The sequence below is a fragment of the Cardiocondyla obscurior genome, linkage group LG01 (assembly GCF_019399895.1).
Source record: "Cardiocondyla obscurior isolate alpha-2009 linkage group LG01, Cobs3.1, whole genome shotgun sequence".
NCBI lineage: Eukaryota > Metazoa > Arthropoda > Insecta > Hymenoptera > Formicidae > Cardiocondyla > Cardiocondyla obscurior.
In genome coordinates, this window is record NC_091864.1 from 6,392,644 (window position 1) to 6,414,639 (window position 21,996).

At 45.7% G+C, this 21,996-nt stretch overlaps 1 protein-coding gene across 1 annotated transcript in view; it reads right to left on the bottom strand.

The window, feature by feature from the left end:
• Positions 1 to 21,996, bottom strand: part of LOC139103171 (T-box transcription factor TBX20) — a 38,833-nt gene that overhangs the window by 12,391 nt on the left and 4,446 nt on the right. The window contains exons 2-4 of the mRNA XM_070658022.1: positions 9,705 to 10,005; positions 6,060 to 6,333; positions 3,624 to 3,788 (exon numbers count right to left, since the gene is read on the bottom strand). Of these exons, the coding sequence (XP_070514123.1) occupies positions 3,624 to 3,788; positions 6,060 to 6,333; positions 9,705 to 10,005 (740 nt within the window). The remainder of the gene's footprint in view (positions 1 to 3,623; positions 3,789 to 6,059; positions 6,334 to 9,704; positions 10,006 to 21,996) is intronic.

Below are 21,996 nucleotides of genomic sequence, written 5' to 3' on the forward strand. Positions count from 1 at the left end.
AAAGCCTGTGAAAGTAATACCGTTGTAAATGACGAGCGACAATGAAGAAGATGGCCACGACGACGGATTTTGTTCTTACATAAGTCTGCGAAGTCGGAAAATTCTCTTTCGAGAAAACAATTGGCCACGCAAACGGAATTTATAATTCGTTTGCGATTTCAAGCTGCGACGCGTGCATAATTTAAGATTTATTAAAATTGATTTCTTCGAAATGAGTCGCTAACGAGATTTCGTAACTCATTTACGTTTGAGAAAAATCGTGGAAGCGAGGAGCACCTTAAGTCCTGAAGTCCGGCCGTGGAAGCGTTAGTTCGCATAATGGATGTCCACAACGTCGGGTGGGAGGGACGAGGGGAGAAAGAGGGAGAGGGAGAAAACGACGAAGAACACCGACTACCATGAGAGAGAGAAGGCGACATCGGGGGGCGATAAGGAGCCGGCGGAACGGATGGAGGAACTTCCCGGCGAGCGCGCGCGGCCGGAGGGAAGGAAGAGAGGCGGCAGTTAGGATATGAATTATGACGTGGTGCGAGCGAGAAAGACGAATCGAGTTGGTCGCATAGGTCGTTACGAGGCTCGAGAAGGGAAGTGCGAAGCCTGCCGGGGAAGTAGGAGGCAAAAAAGCGCCATCCGCAACGATACGCGGTGGCGGCGGCGGCATGGGAGAAAAAAAGGCAGTCCTCGCTAAACGAGCGCACCCCCGACAATGACTGTGACGACGACGACGATGACGAGTGACGAGGTACGCGCCAACCGCGACGAATGGCTTTCGAGCCGGTGTACGCCGAACGGGGGAAAGCCTGGTACCAAAAATCAGTAGAACGTGCATATGGATATGTTAGCCGCGTCGATGGGGAGCCCGAGCCGGAGTGCCAAGATCGTTTACCATCGGAAATCAACCGTGACTCGTCGCCGCCGATGGTGACGGCAACACGCATTTCAGCCCGAGATTCCCCGCAAGAACCATTTCGCGAACTGCAAAATATTTCAACTCTCCTGTTCGCGGCGAAGTCGAAATAGCGGACGCTGGCGCATTAATCAAATTTAATAAAAGTATAAAAATAAAGCTGGCCCGCCTTACATTGTTGGCGCCCGAAACTACCGGTGTCGCTCTTTTTCTTTCTTCCTTTTTTTTCCACCTGCATTCCACTAATGTTATTAATATTCCCGCTTTATCTTATTGCCCGCAACTATTTCAGGTTCGTATATCCCCGTAAGCTCATCAACCATCTCTCCGTGCGGTCTTTTTAATATATCGCCGATCCCCATCTTGTCAACAACTGTAGCCTCCTTTTTCACCGAATCTCGGGGGGCTTGTTTCACATTCTAAACAAGTCGTATCTATCTATTCATCTACCATGCAACATCCGCCGTCTGTCGCGCGCTCGACTGCATTTCTACGTCACTAACGTGCATTCCACGATGCACCTCCGTCCTTCTTCGTCTCTTTGCTGCTCTTGTTCGGCCGCGGCGCCCACCGTCGACGTTCGCGATGATCGCCCGCTGCTTCATCCTTCTCGCCCTCCCCGCCGACCGTTTTATTCTACCCCGTCTATTTTCGAACTCGTTGAAAAGCTATGAAGACGATGACTTTCGTACGTGCGGCCATGTTTGCCGCGAAACGCTCGTTCTGATTGATGGTATTGTCGGGAAAATATCCGAGATATTCCTCGCTAATTACATTTTCCTATCCGCCGGTATAATTTTCCTAATGCAGAACCCGTTAATTAACGATCAATAAACAAGAAACATTAGAGAAAGCTGGCGTCGAAATATTTTACACGGACGTAAAAGTCCTTCGGCAAATTTGCGAGTATTTACGAGTCGAATCTCGCGCAAAACCTCTCGCCGTCACGATTTCTGCCTAGCACGAAAGAATCGGTACCCGTCTCGAAGAAATGATCGAGATGACGATCGGTCGACGACATTCGACGCGTCTGTCCAGGAAGACGCGGGGGAAAGAAAAAGAAAAATAAAAAAAAAATAAAAGGGCGACGCACAGACGGACGGAGCGGACGGAAGAAGCTCGGAGGCGACGAGGAAACCGCAAAGAACGATAATGACGAGACGAGAGGACACAGAAAGTGAGAGCCACAAAAGAGAGGACGCCGTGGAAGAGAAACTGGCCCGAGGTAATTGCCGGGGCGTCTCTTCGCACCTCATCATCATCATCAACAGCCGCGTCGTCCTCGTCGTCGTCGCCATAGCCATCGAGGACCCCGGGACCACCCGGCCCGTCACCGACGCCGATTCCGTCGGTTTTCGTCTGCACTGGCAGACGAGGCGCGCCGTCTTCGTTAAGAGTTTCGTCGAAACGATGACAAGCCTAAATGAAGCATTTCGCAATGCCTGAACAACGTGGATAATGATCGAACACTCGATACTTACGCGGGATACCTAATCATGTCAGTTTATCACGATAGATTAGACAGCTAGTTATTAATTCTTTTCTATTTCTAATTGAGGTCGCAGTTATTGTTACACGTTCATGTTATATTATTCCTCGAAGCATCCAAGTATTTCTCTCTCTCTCTCTTTCTCTCTATCGCTGAAAAAAGCCTGTCATCCCTCGGAGGAATCCACGATCGCCGCGCTGCTTCTCGCGGCAACCAGAAGAGAGATCGATTAAACGGGATCGGGATAAGCATCGAGAACGATGCCAGATAGTTGTCCGTTGTCGCCTCTGAGGCTCGTAGATCTTGCCTACCTACGTCGTGGTCCGAAATTCCAGCCGCTGCCGCGGTGAGAAGGGGAACGACGAGAGACCGAGCGCAGCGCGGTGGGCCACGCGGCGGAGTTGGTAGCGACGGAACGGGATGCGCCGCGACGCCCGTGGAATGCGAACGACGCTGACCTGGACCACACATGACGCCCGCAGTCGGCTCTAAACGACTATCGTGAAATACGATAATGCCCGTCGTTCTCGCGCGCGCCGAACACGGAATCTGAACTTGGACACGGAAGACGAGAGATCCGGGACTACGACTGGCGGACGTGGCGTTCTCCTTACGACCGTTTCCACTGCTGCGAGAGCACGCTTTTCGGTAGTTGTACTCTGTGTTCTAACAATGGCGAACCTATTTGAGGAAATCTATGGCGTTCCTAGTATACGTTTACTCTTTACGTTACAGCGACTAGCTTTACGGTCGTTGGTATTTAATTATTGTATTTTATTACTTAATAAAAAAAATAAAAATAAAATAACGAAATTCTTTTATTATTAATAAAACATTTTTATCTGCGCGAATAATCGATCGTACCTCCTCGAAATAAAAATAGCAAAAGCTGTAAAATATATCACGTAGCGGTTCGATGCGCGAAAAGGAAATGCTCTTTCGATATCTCCGCGTATCCAGCGGCACTCGTTAACGCCGACGTATCCGCGAGGTGTTACGCCAGTGTCTTCGCTTGCTCTCGACAGAAACGATTATCGAGGATGAAAGAGAGCCGCGACGGGCGAAATGGAGGAACCAGTCCCGTGCGGCCAAGACGTGGCGAGACGCGGAGGACCGGAGGCGACCGGACAAACGTTACGGACCAGCCGGAGCGAGAAAGAGAGCGGAGCCGGCAAAAAGAAAAGTAAGAAGGTGCACAACGGTAGCGAGAAACAAAGTGAAACTTACGAGCTGATTCTGATAGGCGGTGACAGCGGTGAATATGGCCTCCGGGAATATGAAGGTCTTGTGCGGCTCTTTCTCGAGATCCACGATCGGCTTCGTCGTACTCGAGTCCGACCGCTTCACCAGGTGGATCCTCGGCTGGTACTTATGCATGGAGTTCAGGACCAACTGCGAATTATTAATTATTGCGCTTAGCATTCTCATCCAGCTCTTATTTCGAGGGGTGCCCATTAAGATTCTCGAATCACCGACGGCTCATTATTTTTTTTTCTTTTTTTTTTTCTCTCTTTGGCGACGAAGACGCGAGATTACATCAAGTGCCATGTCGCGTTGACTTCGGTCGTTTGGGGATTTGAATCGGCGACGAAACTGAGGGCATGCGATAGCATTAACAACAATGGGGATCGACCGCGGGAAGAAAAAGCGTATGAATTAGGAGCATCTCCGGGTCGAGCGCGCTCCCCGTTACCGTTCAAAAGAATCACTTTGCCCGCGTCTGGCAGCGTGTAATACCCTGAATACAAAATGAGTGCCATGAAGAAGCGCTGCCCCGATCGGAGATCCTATTTACGTCAGTCATCCGATGAATTAAGGGCCCCGATCTTTCGCGCCGGCGAGAAAGAGGAGCCCGAGCTGACAATGAGACGAGGGGGAGAGGCTCGAAAGAAGAGCGAGGTGGGCGAAGACGCGGGCTCAGATTCCCGTGTCTTATGACAAACGAGACAACGGACTGTCAAATTATCCCGTGAAGCGACTAAATCGCGCTACGATGAAATTCGTTTTATCGACGTCATTTTTCTCCTTTTCGTAAACGAGAACGCGCGGTGGGTCGCGAGGTCGCTCGAGTTTGCGGTGATGACATTCTTGATGACTTTTTGATTTCGAAGCTACGCACGCGCGAAGAACTGACTCAATTAATTATCCTTCTATATAAGTGTCGTTTTTTTTTTTTTTCCTAAATGCGAATACAATTTTTGTACAAAAGAAAAAGTCGCTCGTACGTTGTCACTTCATTTTCTCGTAACTTCACGCCCTTCAAAATTCTCTCTGACCGTTTCGCAATGTCATCACCGTTGAACTTTATCGGCTGCAAAGCCGTCCGTGTGTCACCCTGTGTATGATTACGGTGAAATAAAAAAATATTCGGAAAAAGAAAAAAAAACACATTTTGAAACGACGTGAGGGAGATAAGATAAACGCTTTACGCGACAAGGCGAAATGTCGCCGAGTTGCGCTCCACTTTGCTGAACTTTGTTGAACCTAACAATCGATGCCGGTCGATTTATTAATGCAACAACCGGAGGACGTGGTAGGCGTGCACTCGCTGTCTTCGACGCCGACGATGTCGTACTTTTAGCCGCAGCTGCGCCGAGTAACGTATAAAAATTTAATGCACAAGTTGTCTTGAAACAACCGCGTTCACCCCCTATTCTCATCTCACCCTCCGATCGCGAAAAACGTGGAAAATTCTTCGTCAGAAAATGTCGCCAGTTCGAGAGTCATACACAAGGTAATAAAAACCAGTTAAACGGGACGCGCCAACAACCCTTGTTTTTTTCTTTTTTATTTTTTTCTTTTTAAAGATACTCTCGTCTTTCGTAGAATCTTGTTTCTCGAAATAAAAATTCAAAGTTATCTATTTCAAATGCAACAATAAAAAAAAAAAAAAATATATATATATATTTAAAAAGTTATAAAATAACTACAATTATGTGTTTCTAGTTTAATAAAAATGTAACTGATATTTATATTCATTCTCATATTAGAATTAAGAGATAAGAAAGGAGCAGGCATCTGCAGATTTGTTCCATCTCACTTGTCACCGGCTTGTGGATCATTCAGAACGACGGCGAGATATTTTATATTCGCTGTGGCAAATCAATGCACGTTACTCTGTAAATGCGCGCGAATCGCGCGATTAAGTTAATCATATTGCAGGTGTAAGAACTTAATAATAGAGATTGGTCTTCGTGACGGTCTGACAAGTGTCACGAGGAATTAACCGGATACCTAAGGATATGAGAAATAGACAGTCGAACGAGTTTTATTAATTAATTAATTAATCAATCCAATAAGAAAGTTAACACATCCGTCGTAGCGCGAATTGCAGTCTTGCACTTCGTCGGATTTTGCTTTTTATAGCGGTCCGATATAGAAACGCCGGAAGTACGAAGATAATTCATACAAAATGATTAGCGTTGATCTGCTAAGTTTTTATTCACGGCTTCATTGAGTTTGAAAATCTAATTCGATCAGCGACACGAAACTAATACGCTCGCGGGTTGTTCTTCCTCTCGTCTTTATTTATTCAACGTCTTTCGAAAATTGACGGAAATTATCATGGCAATTCAATTATCGCGCCAATCTGCGGCGGCACGGCGATTGATCTTAATGAGACAGGGCGAACAGGGACGGGAAGATTTTTCTAAAGATACTCACGTGTCCGTGCCTGTCCATGTCGTTGTTGGTCAGCTTGACTTTCTCGAAGGAAACGACCTGCTTTCGGAGCTGCTCGCCCGTGAAAGGCGAATCCGGATGGACGTAGAGCCGGGCCGGTGCCGGCGGATCTGCTTTTCCGGCCACCAGCCAGCAGCTTCTGTGATATGCGTACCGATATCTCTTATTGTCGACTGGCACAATGTCCATCAGGACCGCGTAACGGCTGTCCGCCTTCAGTCCGTTGAACGAGACACGACACGTTGGGAACATCCGCCTGCGCAAACACAAACGTATCACATTAATCAGAGGCATAATTAACAATTATTATTATTTTGTTTTCTTTTTACAAAAATTAAAAGTACAATTTCTTAAATTGTTATCGCTTACGCTGAGATTATCTCGTCTCGACGCAGAGGCCGTAAACTGTTTTCTAACGATTACGTTACGAAGCAGTTTCTGGGAATAATATTTCTAATTGCTAACAATAAGTAGAAATAAACGGGACTTAATTAATTCTTCGTTCTCCGTTGACAGAACTCTCGTTGCGTATTTTCGACAAAAACAAAAGCCGTCGTCGTTTCGACAGTCATTGGATACGGGATGGTTGGCGATAATTTTAGGGTTGACCCGCTCATGGTCATCGAAAGAGTCCGAGGAGAGAATAAGCGAAGAAAGGAGGCAGAGGCGAGAGGGTGGCAGGCCCGGACTGGGGATTAGTGGCGAGAGGGCCGCGGAGGGAAAGGACCTGGCGTGAATGTTTTGCCTCGGAGGCCAAACATTAATACCGTGTCGGGCCCCCCGCTGCTCGACCACTAAAACGCGGGGACACCCGCCGATCTTATCTACGTCTTCTCCTCGGTCCTTGTCGACTCGGTATGCATTCATCCCGCCAGCACCACGAGTGTGAGTAATGCTTTTATTTATCAACCCGTCTTTTGTTAATGAATTGAACGAGGGAGAAAGCGAGCCCTCATCCTCGCACACCACCGTTTGTGCCTGATTTTCAACCCTCCTTCCGCCTTTCGCGCGACTATTTCTCTCGTGACGCGGACACGGAATTCGAGAACGTCCGCGACAATTTCTTTTTCAACGGATTATTCGTTATATTTCTGTCTAATAGCGATCTCCGAGAATAAATAAATAATTAAACTTTAAGAAAAGAAAGAATAAATAATGAATAAAAAAAATAAATAATTAAACCAGCGAGCTTGATTTAAGCGTCGAGAGTATAAAAATCTTTAACGATAAAAATAAGATCTTTTAAATAAAACATATACTGATAGAAACTTGCAGCAAAAATAATATAAAGCTGCCGTATTAAAAATATCTATGAGCTAAAAATAAACGAGAAGGATGCCTTCTGGTCTGAAAATCTCCATAGACAACGAGAAGCGTAATGGAAGAGAGACAAGGGAAAGGGTCGCCGAGGGTAGCTCCAGGATTGCCTAGCGGAAAGTCTAAGGGGCGTAAGTTGACGGCTGAAGGGAGCGTCGACCAATGTCGCTAAGACGTAGATCTAATTACCGACGCACGAGTAGGCGCGCATCCGGGTGGAGGAACGAACCCCCCGCAGAAGGGAGAAACCTACAGCGAATAAAGAGCAGGGATGTTGCCCGTCGTGGCGGGCAATTAGGCGCGCGACGTCCGCGTCGTCCCTCCTATCTTTTCCGCCTCCTTTTTCTTTCGGAATGTCTTCTCGAGACTTCCAGCCAGCGTTATTCTATGCGACCGTTCTCGCACCCCATCTTGGTAAACTGCGACCCTGAGTATTTTTTACTCTCTCGTAATACTTAACAAATGCATTAAAAAAAAAAATGCGTGATAATATTAAAATAACCGATTAATAAAAAAGAGAAAAAAAAAATTATCTTTACGACTTTTTGCGTTATTTCTATGTCGCCCTTGTGCTAAAAATGCGTTTATTATTCCACGGCCAATTTATTTTATAGAATATCACGTCGATAATAACTTTACGTCCAATGTTAGCATTTCCGTCGTTAAGTCGAAGATATATGTTTGAGAAGGTGGTATATCGCGAGCCTCGAGACAAACCGCGAACATAAAACTTCTCGACTGCCTTCCGCGAATAGGCAGCAACTCTGAGAGATGCCTCCCCGAGACTTCTCCCCTCACAGTGTGATCCCACTCGAATCCTCACGCCTCCGATCGCCACCGCTCGTCCCAAGGACCCTTATAAACTGGCATAAGCTTCGCCCGGTTTCTACACCGGCCTGACTAATTGACTGACGGTCAATATAGCAATTTAACCCGCCAGCTTGCCACCAGCCCGTTTCCCGCTTTTTATTCTCCCTCTTGCCGACGCGTTCCCTTTGTCATCTATGCTGTGTCCAGGTAATCCTAACTCTTTCGGAATTTTATATTACTGGAGTATATACATGTATATTTGTGTACGCGTGTGTGTGTGTGTGTTTGCGCTCTTATCTTTTTATTTGCACGATACGTTGTGTTAGGTTTCTTGTTATCCGCAATTGAATTTGTTTACTCAGAAAGAAACTTGAGCGAGCGGAAATGTTGCACATGTACACGTGTGTTAAGGCTTACACTTCACCTAGCCGATTACTTCTTGCTGCGTTTTTCTATACTCGCGCCAATTGAAGAGTTTTACGTTTAAGTCTTCTCTCTCCCGTCGTTTCCGAGTTCGTGATCCATACTGCGCTTATAGCGTTTTCTATTTTCTTTTTTTATTTTTTTTTTTATTTATCTGCAGCTACTTGTTAAATAATATCGGTTTACCGCAAGATAGATAGTTTCCATCGATCTCACTAATATTCTCGCCAATTTATCCTCCCAAGGAAATTTTTTCTCGCAAATACAAATCATAAAAGAATACATTTTGCTACGTGACGAAATTTTTCATACCCTTGTCATTTAATATTCCTTGATATTCCATCAAGAGTTTTAGGTTCCGTTTTGCGTACTGTAAAGGACTGGCTTCAACGACTTTGTAAACTGCTGATTGTTCCTGCCTTTGTTGTCTTGCCCGACTCCCACGATTAAAGGATCGTAATTTCAATGCGATTAGGACGTTTGCTTATGTTTCGGTGTAACGTGTCAGGCGAGTGACAGCTTGCTCGGGGTAACGACACCTCTCGCCCTAACCCTAGTCCCGTTTCTATCGCCTGGTTCCCCCCTTCCCCCGGGAATTTTCGTGGGTGTCGCGTCATGACCCGTGGCAGGACGTGATTGAGTTTGCAGCGACGTCGCCCCGGGGGCAACGGTGGTTTCGGGACGAAGACCGAAGGGGTGAGCAGCCGCGAGTAATGAGAAAGAGTCAATCGCCCCGGTGTTGTCCAGGAGAGAAATTTAGCCCGCGATGCATTAGCGGTACATCGTCCCGCGAGAATTCCCCGGAGCATCTGGTTGCCCCGGGGATCGGCGTAAATCTCCTTCCCCTCTTCTCTTTCCCCCGAGAAAACGATTCTGAAATTGTTTCCGACTGCGATCCTTCGATTAATTGCCGTAAAACGCGCGCGACAATTTCTTCATTTCGCCCGAGCATCAACGGACAAAAGTATGTAATAATTATATCTCGAGTGCTGTATACGATCTGGGACTTATCAACGTGAGAGATATATCGATCGTTCTTTTAGCGGAAATTGATAATCTCGAGTACTTTGGCCTTACCTGCCAGTCTTAGTGATGATCATCTCCGTCCCGAGCTCGTTGAACTTGTCCCACAGGTCCTTGGTTTCGAGGTGACACACCACGTGCCTTAGCTCCTCGCAATTCGAGCGTTCCTGAAGCAGAGGATTCGCTACCGGCGAGACGCCCTTTCCGCTCGTGCTCCCGGTGTCGTCCGTTTCTGGCTCATCCTCCGGGCTGACCGTTTCCGAGACCGGCGGCGGTGCACCGCGAGCGACCCCAGACCCGCTGGCTTCCCTCTCTGTAATCCATGTTTTCGCAATGTTTAACACAGGCCATTGTCAGACGTGACGTTGTAAAAATATGTCTATGAGCTAGCTCCATAATGTAACGCCACATAATACTGTATTATCTTTTACGAAGAGCCTTACTCGTCGCCGCGTCATTACTATGAATTATTATCCATGGTTTTTACTCGCTATCGTCCTCGCCGGTATACACGACCGGAAACGACCGCGAGAGGGAAACCACTTCCGGCACGATCCGATATAAAAATCAGAGGGGGTCGCTGAAGCGTAGTAAAGCTCGAGTGCGAGCTGGAGGCGGTCGCGCTTAAGGACCGGCATTTATCACCACCGCGCCGTGTCATTGACGCTCGTTTTTACCCGTTCAGCCGCAGTCGCTAAAATAGACGACGACGAACGGGAGTTAACGTGAATGAACCGCGCTCGATGAATATTTAAGAGCCGTTCAATTACAGTTATATCTCGCCGTTCGTTCCCCCGATTCGCGACGATGTTTTCCTCGCGAACTGCGGCACTTTCGCCGGCACCATCGCCGCGGCGAGCGAAATTAAAAACGAGGGCCCGCTCGTCGGTTTCGTAATTTACGAGAAGGCCGCCCATTATCCGCAAATCGTTATTAATTTTCCCCGAAGGAGCCGACGCCGCGCACATATTCTCGATAACTCGATTCTAAATTACGTATCGCACGTACAATCCCCGGCGCCGATTAATATCTATCCTTGTGCGCTTTAATGTTACGCCGCATCCCACCTCGCTCCGGACCCGCAAAATTTTTTCGAGACCTTACTCTCGCAAGAAAATTCTACGAGTTTACGTATGCGCGGACGTTAATGAAAAATCGCTTTTCGCGACGCGTGATTTATCGGCCTGTTTGACAACTCTATTAGCGGAATAATGAAGAAGGGGAGTGTTAAGATTTTAATCGGAAATTAATTAAACCCTGAGAAAACCGAAAATAGCAGGCGGGAATGAACGACGCATCGAAACGGTGTCATTCGACCGCCAGACATCTCGATGCACGAGACTATATTAACCATGTTTACAAAATCGAATATGGAATCAATATAATAAGACGTTTTATCTGCTTTAATTAATCCAGTTTAAATTGTTGTTTTTATATTAAAACATACGTCGAGATATCATCGAGCAATTTTTATTGCGCGCCACGGAAATGTGATCGTATCTCGCGGCTGTGTCAAGTGTTCGGGGAAGATACGGCACGAGAGGTGTAAGGTTCTGAGAAAATCGCGTTGATTAAAATGACTCGCTTGATTAATGCCGCGAATTAGCCCGGAGGTGGCGGCGCCGAGGCGTTTTATTTTCCGTAGATCGCGTTAATCTGCCGCGCTTATATGCGCGAATGTCCCCGTTTTGCGTGTACAACGCTTTGAAGTCGATTCAGCCTGGCGCGCGGTTCCGTCACGCGCCGTTCAATCACACCGACGTAAATCTAATTGTAAGCGTAATCCCATTTGGCGGTGGTTATAGGTATCCCGGCTATCGATGATAATATATCGCTGGCGCGATAAGCAAGTTTCCTTCGACGGTTCGGCATCGCGGTCGATTATAAATAACGCCGCGCGAACATTACGCGCGAGAAAAAGTCCGCTTTACAATTATATTACGCAGATTGTTTCCGATTTTAATGACGCAAGGGAGAAGTAATCGGCTGATAAAGCGACGTATTGCCGTCGACGATGATTAATCGTTGCGCCACGACGCACGGGCGACAGGAAGTCGAGCTCTCTTTTCAAGATACACGCGAATTTCCACAGGATGTGATTGTGCGACGCGAAAGATCGTGGTCCCGCGGCGGTTTTTTTTAATTCCAGCTGCTTCGACGATACTTGATCGTAGGTGAAACAAACGCAATTATAAGATAAATAAAATTATTCATTAGAAAGAAAAACAATTAGAATTAAGGTGCGCTGAATTTTCACTGGCGCGGTATTAAATTTTGCTACGTTACTTTTGCGCAACGTAAGTCTGTGAAAAATATCCCGACGCGAGTTTTCAGCAAGTTCGCCGACAGTTCTTTTCTTTTTTTTTTTTTTTTTCTAGTCTTCCGATAAGGGCCTTCTCCGTGCGTGCAGTTGAGATCAGAGTTATTTATACCTAACGGGAGATGCAAGACCAGCGTCTGCCATTTTAACAGGTCCCTTCCCCGCGTAATTCGCGGACACGTATTTACCACGTGCGCCTTCGCGCGAGCGCGTTTCCATGGTAAGAGCCGTCGTTGTGCTCGGGGAAACCGTAATAAACTTCGTAATGGGCAGTTACGAAGTACCGACCTGGCTGGTATGTCAGGTGCCGGCTATCAATTTTGCACGTTGATGCCGCGCGCGCAAGGAATTAATTGTCCATTCGGCATAAGGCGAAATCCGGCGTCGGCGTTATGGCCGCGCGGCTTTTCCAGTTTTCTCTCCGCGAAAATCCGCCATTGATCGCCGCTCGCAGCTCTGCGTGCATTTTGCGCGTTCCTCCTTTCTTATCGAAGGAAAAAAAAATAAAGAAAAAAAAACCCCCGTAAAAAACATTCAACCTAGCTAACAGGAGACTATTACAAGTTAAAAGAACGGAAACCGCGCGAAATAAATACGCGCAAGTTATTGTAATTAGCTGTCGAGTATAATCGCAATTTATTAAATATTATATAATGAAGATGAAAGTGTCTCAGCGACTCGCTATTAACGGCGCATCGGTTTTCTCCGATATTATGCAAACGTTACGCGGTGAAAAATAAATCAAAATCTTCCCGTCGCGAGTTTCAGATCCTTTCTTCAGGATAGAACGCTGACCGATGCACAAACGAGGAAGTAACGCGGCGGTAAATAAAGTCCTTTGGTTTACCTTAAGTTACCACGGGTTATAATTTCACGTACCGCCGCCTTCTTGGTCGGCATCACGCTAATAACGCTAAACTAAAGCAAGCCCCCCCATCGTAAGTGGATAATTATCCTTTTTCCAAGCGCTACCGTGCGCTCGTTACATCGTTCACCGGCCGTGTATGACCGTCGCACCGTAATCGAGGGCATTAGTCATATCGTATTTAATACCGCCTAAATCACATCAAGAGATCGAAGAGACATTTCTCGAAAGGTTCAACGGCGTTGTTATTGATTCGGCCGGAAAAAATGATTGACGGGAATACGTGCCACGAATTATCATTCGGCTCGATATGCAAATTATCCACATGGCTCTCCGTTATTTTGGCACGATATGTTTGCACCGCACGCATTTTGCGGCAAACGCAATCGTACACGATCCTTGGGCTCGTGACCTTGCGCAAAAGAGAGAAAGGAGAGCGGAAAAATTGTATAGGCTTTGAAAGAAATAAATTCTTAAATCGAACAAGGGTGTCTTGCACGCACGGAATAATTTTCCGGTATAAGCTGGCATCGTAAGCTTTACACGAGGCTCTTTGTGTAAATTATAATGCATTAAGATCGCAATCTCCATTTTGTTTTACGTAATTTTTGCCGCGACCGAGTTCTGCCCGCACTTTTGCCATGTCTTACGTGAAATATATATTTTTCTATATTTTATCAAGTATCGAAAACTCGCATTACGACTGATATCGTACACGGAGTATAAATTATGTAAATTATTCCGCGATTACATCTCCGATTCGCTTCAGATGGTTGCATTGCGCGTTTACGTTTCTTGCCTCTCTCTATGTGCATCTTTATGACACGCGTGATAAATTATAGAAAATACGCTGAACTTATATCTTTGCTTAGCATGAACATATTTATTAAATCGTGCAATATGGAAAATGTTTAGCGTCGATCCCTCTAGTTATTAACGCTGATATGGCATTAATTTGCACTGTGGAGTATATGTTCTTTAAAAAAAAATTTTAATATGTAGAAATTTTTGAAAAATACTATATAGGTTTAATATTGCGCAATTAATTAAAACTTTATAAAATAATATTAAAAATAAATAAAAAAAGTAAAACTCTTTAGGAATCATTGAAATCTTCTGGTACAAGAATTACTTGAACTTTTATCAATACGTTAATTACTTGAAATTTTTGTCTTATGCAATTATTATTCGCTTATTAATTTGTTAATACATCCATCGTTTCGGCGTTTTAAATTAATTTTTCTTTTTTTTCTTTATTTTTTAATTTCTGAGGACCGTTCGCTCGTTTAGACAAATTAACTGCTTCGGTAAAGGTTAAAAGCAATTTGATCTGGGCGACTTGTTTGCGCAATAGTAAACTCTTCGGCGGTCGCTACACATCGCGGAATATTAGGTACGAATTACCACTTGCAATAACAGTAATCTTCATCCGTCGGTCGGCTTTTAGCCGTAAAACGCCGCGGAGAGTCCCTTGTGGTCGCCGGGCTCTGTATTTACGTTGCGCTCCGAGCTTCTCGCGGCTGCGAAACCTTTCAATATAGAAGGATCTTCGTCGGCGGGGATTATCCGCACGCAACTCGTCGTTTCTACCGCAAGAGAGCCGATAACCACAAAGCAATAATTAATTACCGTCGGCACCGATACGCCGATTTATCGACGATTATTACCCGGCGAGATGGGGGGGAGAACGGGGGAGAGGGAGGGAAAGGGTGCGTGCACCTGCATGAATCGAGCTACGCGCGCGTTTAACACTCCGCGAAGAAGTTATTTAACAGCCGCGAGATCGAGTACATAAATTCCGAAACGGCCGATCGATATCGCTTCATTAATACAACTCGATGGGCGTAGCCGGAATTATGGTTACACCTGTGGCGAAGAGCGTGAGGATGTTCGCACGATTCTTCGTTACGGGGATTATTTTTCAAAATGGCACAGAGTATCATTAACTCTTCGGTACGTAGTGTTGCGCGAGGGTCAGAGTCGGCTTCTCCCTTTTCTTAAATTTAATTATTTAACCCTCAATGTATCTTTTTGCATCTCTATTTTTCTTTTCTTCTTTTTTCTTCCTAACGTCGAGATGGAAAGAAAATTGATTTGGAACACTCAAAATTAAGGGACTCTTTGATTTCGCTTGCGTGTGTGCGCAAGCACCGTCACTCGTCGATTAGAAATGATAATCACCGACGACGGCGTGCATTGCGAGACGCATTATTTCCCGGGAACATCGCGTGGCCTGAAATCGAGCGTGTTTCCTCGCTTAATTGCGGAGAGGCGAAGAAGAGCGACAGGGGGAGGGGGGAAAGAGAGAGAAAATCGGCGTCCTCGGATATCCGTGATTAAGTTGCCAGCGAGGGTCGCGCGTCTTGACGCGATAAGAACCCGGCATCAGGCGATATCTGCCGCGTCACGTCGATCGCGAACGCAACCGAACCCGATGGTTTTTCGAGACGTCACCAACGCAAATAAGCGCCCGGCAAGAAACCTGTGATTTTCACCGGTCGTGCACCGACGACGTTACGTAAAGCGGCACGACGGTTCGATAAGTCGCGCAACTATCCCTTTCGCGTCAAACTGACGGCAGACATTTTCCATCATATTCCCCGGGTTTTCGTGATAAGTAAAAATATATAAAAAATAAATGTAAAAAAAACAAACAGTTTGTTTCTTAAAAAATAAAATAATGCATTTGGAATACTTAATATTCCGTAATCAATCCTCACGCGGCTTTGTCCACGGGTCTATTCGAATCGGTCGAGAAAGCGGTATTTACCGGGTCGCCGTGATCGCGGCAAATAATTGGGAAGACGTAGGTATACGCGGTGACTCGTAGGCTCTCAATGTGTGGTCCGGTATCCGTGTATTTTTATTCGACGCGATCTACGGCCGTGTTAAACGACTGACGAAACGGATGACGAGCCGCCGTGGCGGCCAGGCATCTGCCTCCCGGCGCGGCTCAGCCCGGCGGTCGCGCGTTGCGTCTCTTGGCGAGTCTCTCGCGGCTTTACGGCACGTCGGATGAGTTACGATTGCGAGTACACACACGCGGACGAAGCGGATCAAAGCGCTCACGGGACAGATTGAAACGGGGCGCGAGAGCAAGCGGCGATCTACGAAGCTGACGAAGGAAACGAGCACAGTCGCCGTTCCGTTTGATCCGCTTCGCGCAAGCAGGCTCGTTAGAATCAGAAAATTGACTACCGCCAAATTGATGTCTTCACTTCGCGTTTGATATCGCGAAAATATTTTGCCGCGTTGTGGCTTTCGTCGGCGACTTTATATCGGCCGAATAAGATATGTCGCAAGAGATTAAGATTTAAATAAATATTCAATTTTTAATATTTACAACATAAAAAACGACGCCAGACGCAAAACGCTTCTTGAGTCTTGTATCTCTTTAGATGCAGAAAGATAAAAAGGTTTTTATTCCCAACGTAAAGTTCCCGTGCGGTTAGATAAAAAAAAAAAAATATATATATATATATATAACTTGATGCTCCGAGAGTTAACAATGTAATTCAATGGCAGAAACGAGGGTGATATCATAAATACTTTCCAGCGGAAGTCGACGTCTGTTCGAGGAGACAAGTTTACGAGCGAGCGCAGCGTGCGCGAATGAATTACGATCGTCACCGAAAATCGAAAATATTCGCGGCTGACGGGAGCGCACGTTCCGTATATCACGAGGCTGTGCAATATTGCAGCCATTTCTTCGAATCGCGTTTTAATTTAGAGCCGTCGATAACAGGTCTCTCCGCGCTAAATAACACATCTCTCCTCCGCCCTTACCGTTTCCGAGGTCTAAATATCTAATTAAGATAGCGAAAAGCGTATTAAAAACGTTATGTCGAACGTCGCCGAAATTACGCCGACTCATGGGCCTGTAATTAATGAAGGGTATATTAGCGATGTAAGCTGGGGCGCGAAGGGAAAGAATGTCCCAGAATTGTCTGCGTTTGCCGTGCAACCGGGTGAATTGAGTATCGACGCGCCGTATCTGATCGCGCGATAAGAGGAAACGTCTTCGGATCGATCAATCAATCTGTCGACAGGTAATTAAAACCAGCACCTTGTTTGTTCGCGAAACGTGAATTAATCTGAGCGTGACGCGGTGCGTTCCTTCCTCGTTTCGCCGAAGATGACGTACCTTCACGTTCGATATATACGGGAAAAAAAAATTGATTACGCCATTTGGCGACGTCTTACTTCACATTCAATGTTGACGAAATGGTTTTTTTTTTTCTTTTTTTTTCAAAGAAGAAAGAGCCCCAATTAATTATAACAGAAAATTAAAAAAATGTACGAGTTTGAAATTAATGATGATAATAATTGTGTAATACTATGTTATATTTTTTATACGTTGTTTATATATGTTTTAATATAAGTTTAATGACAAATATAAAAACGACTCTTTTTAAATAATATTATATCAATTTTAAAAACGTATGTATGAGAAACTTGAAAGTACATGATTTGTGATTAATAACTAATAAAGATCTAGACAAGTTTATATATTTTGTGCGAATACTCGGCGCACGCAATGTACTTAAAAGAAACTGCAATTAATGGACAGAGGAAAAAAAAAATGTGAACGTAATAGCATTTTAATATCACCTGCTATTGAGATCAAGGCCGGTTCATTACATTAGTCGATGCAGTCATTACTTTAATCATCAAGAGTAGTTTACGCCAACATTAACGTCATGTTAAAACTATAATAGTTTTTAGACAAAATTACATAAAATTATATTCCTGAGAATTTAATGCTAAAAACTCCAAAAAGTTTAGATTAAAAAAAAAAAAAACATTTAAAATAACCTCGTGCGTTTTTTTTTCAATTTGCTTTATTCGCGGTGTCCTTCAATTGAAAGATACTCTTATGGCTAAAATCTCTTTGTATAAATATGACAACGGCCGAAGGAGATAACGCCGTCGTCCGAGTTGGTACCGCCAACACGCGGAAACGCAAAAGGAAACGCGATTGGCAAACCATGCGAGCTTAGCCCACCCTGTCTCTCTCTCGTATTAAGTATATGCGTATCTCCCCGATATCACCGCGGTACGAGCGTCAGCGTGGCAGGAAGGCGCTAACAAATGTCGTTCGCGCCTCGTATTTCAAGCACTGTCATTTGTACGTTGCGCCGCGTTCTCGACAGAGGTAACGAAGTGACGATGACTTGGACGATTCCTTCGTTTTCTCTTCCTGGCCGCCTCGCGCTATTATGAAATTGAACCGGTCCTCCCCGCGAATTGTCTGCCGCAATCGCCGAGTCATTTAAGCGAAATACACGCGGTTCGCACATATTAATATATATACATATATATATATGTATATATCGCGCGTCAGGCGCGAATAATTAATTAATCCTTGACGGTCGCGTAGCACGATCCGAGACTTATAATTAGAAGGACAATAGTCGCGGCCCGATGGAAATCGTCTAATTCGGAAATCGATCGCGATCTCGAAATTTCGTATCGTAATACGGTACACGTGCGTTTACGTTTCCAGCTTCAATTACCGTTATACGTTTTCTAATTATTATCCTGCACTTTGCCGGTTGCAGGAACTGATCGATAGCCTAATTGTTGGCGGGATACCGTGGGCAGGCGGGGAGCTGCGCACTATGATTTCAAAGCGCACAAACCAATCGGTTTTACTCGAGTAAGAACGCGGCGTGTAATCGCGACTGAACGAAGCATATCGTCATCGTTCGATGCTCGCCGCCGCTTTCCACGAACGGTTTCCATACCCTGGAAAATCGACCGATCTCGCCTGTCATTACCGGTAATTTGTAAAACTATCGGAACGGAGGTATGCGAATGTAATCTCGAGCCCCGGCCAGCACGCCTCTCTAATAACCGCGCTGTTACGTTGCGTTTCGCCATTCGAAAACTACGTCGTCGCTCGTCCATCTCCACGCAAACGTTGTTGTAATGAGTGTAATATCAGCCGCGAACTCTTATCTAACCAACTAAATAATATCCGCGTGTGTGCCGACGTGAATGAGGTAATAATACGATATATATGCACATTTATCATGTATCCCGAGAGTGTGACGACTTATTCCTGTTAATATATGTATAACACAACGCGCGGTATTCCGTAAATTATAACGTGGTGATAAAACGCGGCTGGCTGCGAAATCTTGCAAGACAATTTGCAACTTTAAACAGAATTACCGTGATCGGGTAAAACGTTCTAATGGTTCTAATAGAACCTCACGTGTGACTTTCGGTGCCGATGAGCATTTCGCAATTTTCCGGTGGTTGTTAAAAAATTTAATTCCGACATTTCTGTCTATATGCCAGACACAATCGAGCGATTTTCAAACTATGAAATCGACGATAAGAAAAAATAAAAAAGATTGTCAAAACCTAGCGAAAGGGTGAGTTTAATTTTTATCTTTTATCGCGTAAAGTTGTCGATTCAAACGCGGCAATCTCGGTTGCGGTGAAAAGAAGCGAGTCGCTGGGACCACCTCGGAGTGGGAACCGTCGCACTCGCTCTGACCGAGAGAATCGTCTTCGAAGACATAGCGTTCGATGCCCGCTCGTGTCAACGATCGTTTAAGTATCCAGCGTGAACCAGGTGGGTGAACCACGGTGGGACGATATGAATAAGGGACGCAGACTAGATAAACGTTGACTGTATTTTCCACCGCATTCTCGGCTCGCGATGCATCAATTAGTTACAACGAGAACAAGATATTGTATTTTCGCTTCTAAACCAAAATGCAAATTATTGTATTAAAAAAATTTTATTTTGTAAAAATATTGGAAATAAATGAGATAAATCGCTTGCCAATCCTAGTTTTTAATCGCACAGCGTTTAATTTCTTTTTAAATTGCTCGTGTAAGTTCTTATCGCTCTTATATATTTTTTTCTTTTAGTTGAAATTATTCATTAAGAATAATAAAGGTATTCTTAATGGCACCAAAGTGATATATATTATTGAACCGTTGAGTTTTCGATCTGAGACTACGTATGCATATCCACGTTTCCTTTCTCATATTTTGTTTCAAAGATTCTTCACACGTCGTCCCACCTGTTTCCTACTCAAATCGACCGATCCGACCGGTCGTAACTTTACGCTCCGGCGGAGTAGCTTCCCGCTTAACTAAGTCATTGGCTATATTTATTATGGTTGACACTCCGACGAAACCCTATATGTCCCCGTGACGTTCTTTTATTTTCGCCGAGCTCTCCGGCTCGTGAAAACGAGCTACCGTTTATTCCCGCGTATCCCAGGTCCCAGGGATACCGGGGGCCGTTTGGGAATTAACGTGCACGACGGACCCGCTTTGTTCGCGTCGTCCGCGAACCCGCTGAGTTTCAATCGAGAATTCGCGAGGTCCCGGCACCTGCACGCGCGCGCGCGCGAAGAAATAAAAGGACCGGGAGGTTTAAGGGCCTGCGATTACTCAAAACGCAGGGGCCCCCTCGGGGTCTCGCGAGCCGTGTCCCGCTCGAAATCGATTCGAAGAAATTCGGCCCGGCGAACGCGCCACTTTAATTCTATTAAAATTCTTCGGAGTGCGCTCGCGAAATTTATGCCGCCCGTACGTGAAATTTTATAATACAGAATGTCGTTGACGCTCGAAATAAAATGAAAGGATTGACAACGCTGCCATAAAATAATCATTCTCCGTTGGGAGAAGGAAGAGAGACGTAAAAGGGAGAGGGACAAATTATTACATTTATCGCCGCGCCAAAGTGCTTATTCTAATCAATTCCGCTCGCGATCGCGCGAGATAAGATATTTGAAGAAACTCGCTGCTCTTCCGCTTCTTACGACTTATCGGGTGTACACGTACCACGGGCTCAAGGGCTGCGACTTCCCCAGAGGGGCGTGCACGCCCTGCACTATAAATTCACTTCTGAATATACCGCGCGTTCTCTCAACAACGGGAAAAGTATGGCGATGGCTTCAGACCCGAAATCAGCCTCGCGCGTCTCGCAGGATCCGCACCGCCGTCGACTTCGGGCCAGTTCGGTTGAACTCAAGCAAACTCCGGTGCCGAGATAACAATGTTAAGCGGCAACGCGTGGAGCCGATAGCGCGCGCGCCGAGTTTAATCCCGCAGTTATGCCCGATGAATACCGGTTTCCCCGCGATACGTAACACATCGGGCTCAACGCAAATGTTCGACGGCCGATAGTAAAAATAAATCTCGCCTAACGGCCGTCGATTCCGTCGGTCGACGACACGCGGTACTTTCCTCGTTTTAACATCTCATTTAAATTTCTCGCCCGCGAGAGAACAGAGACCAGCGAGCGAAGGTGCAAGAAAACAAACGTCGGTAAACAACGGCATCAAGCAGCACAAGGACCATCGTGGATAGATTTACATAAGAACCCGACTACGGCGCGCAAGCGTATTTACCAAAGAAACGACCGATGTAACTCACTGTATTGTTTCTCGAAATTGACGTTGAAAATTTCGATCCTACGGAAGAAAATCCTCCGTATGATTAACACGACGCGCTGCATATCGATCTCAAAGATAGTTGGACACGACCGTGATTGCGGGGTCGTCGCGCAACTCTCTCGACGCGTACCACACGCTCGTACCGCGTCCGTATTTGCGTGTGTTCACCGAAGGAGAGCCCAATTCATGCCGCCGTTTGCCGGAGTTTATTTGGGAATGGCGGCCCGTTTCCGTGGGTGAATTGCAGCGAGTCCGACCGTAAATTTCGCGCCGCGTAGGATCTTCGTGGGCGATTATTCGCCGCGGGCGTCCAAGATACGCGATGATGAAACCGAACACCATCGGGTCTCGTTCGGACGTCTGGCTGGGGCCCGGAGAGCGGCCACGGTCGTTTCCAGAATTCCGATGGGACACCTCACCTGGCCGAGGTGATACGCGGTGCACGACGGGTTTTTTTCTCAACCGCGCCTCGACCGGGGCCCAAGTCCCCGGAGTTCAACACTACGTATTTCACTACGCACCATCGAAATGTCAATTACGCCCTTTCGGTAGCCGGTACGTAAAACGAGATAAATTTATAATAGTAACTCGTCGAATCCGCGGAAAAATCAATTTTATTCTAATCGTAACGTAATTAAATTCTGCAAAATAAATTGTCTATTTAAAAGTATATCTCTGGGTAAATATGCGAGATACGTTTGCATAAACATCTTCGAGAATAAATCGTGACAAAAT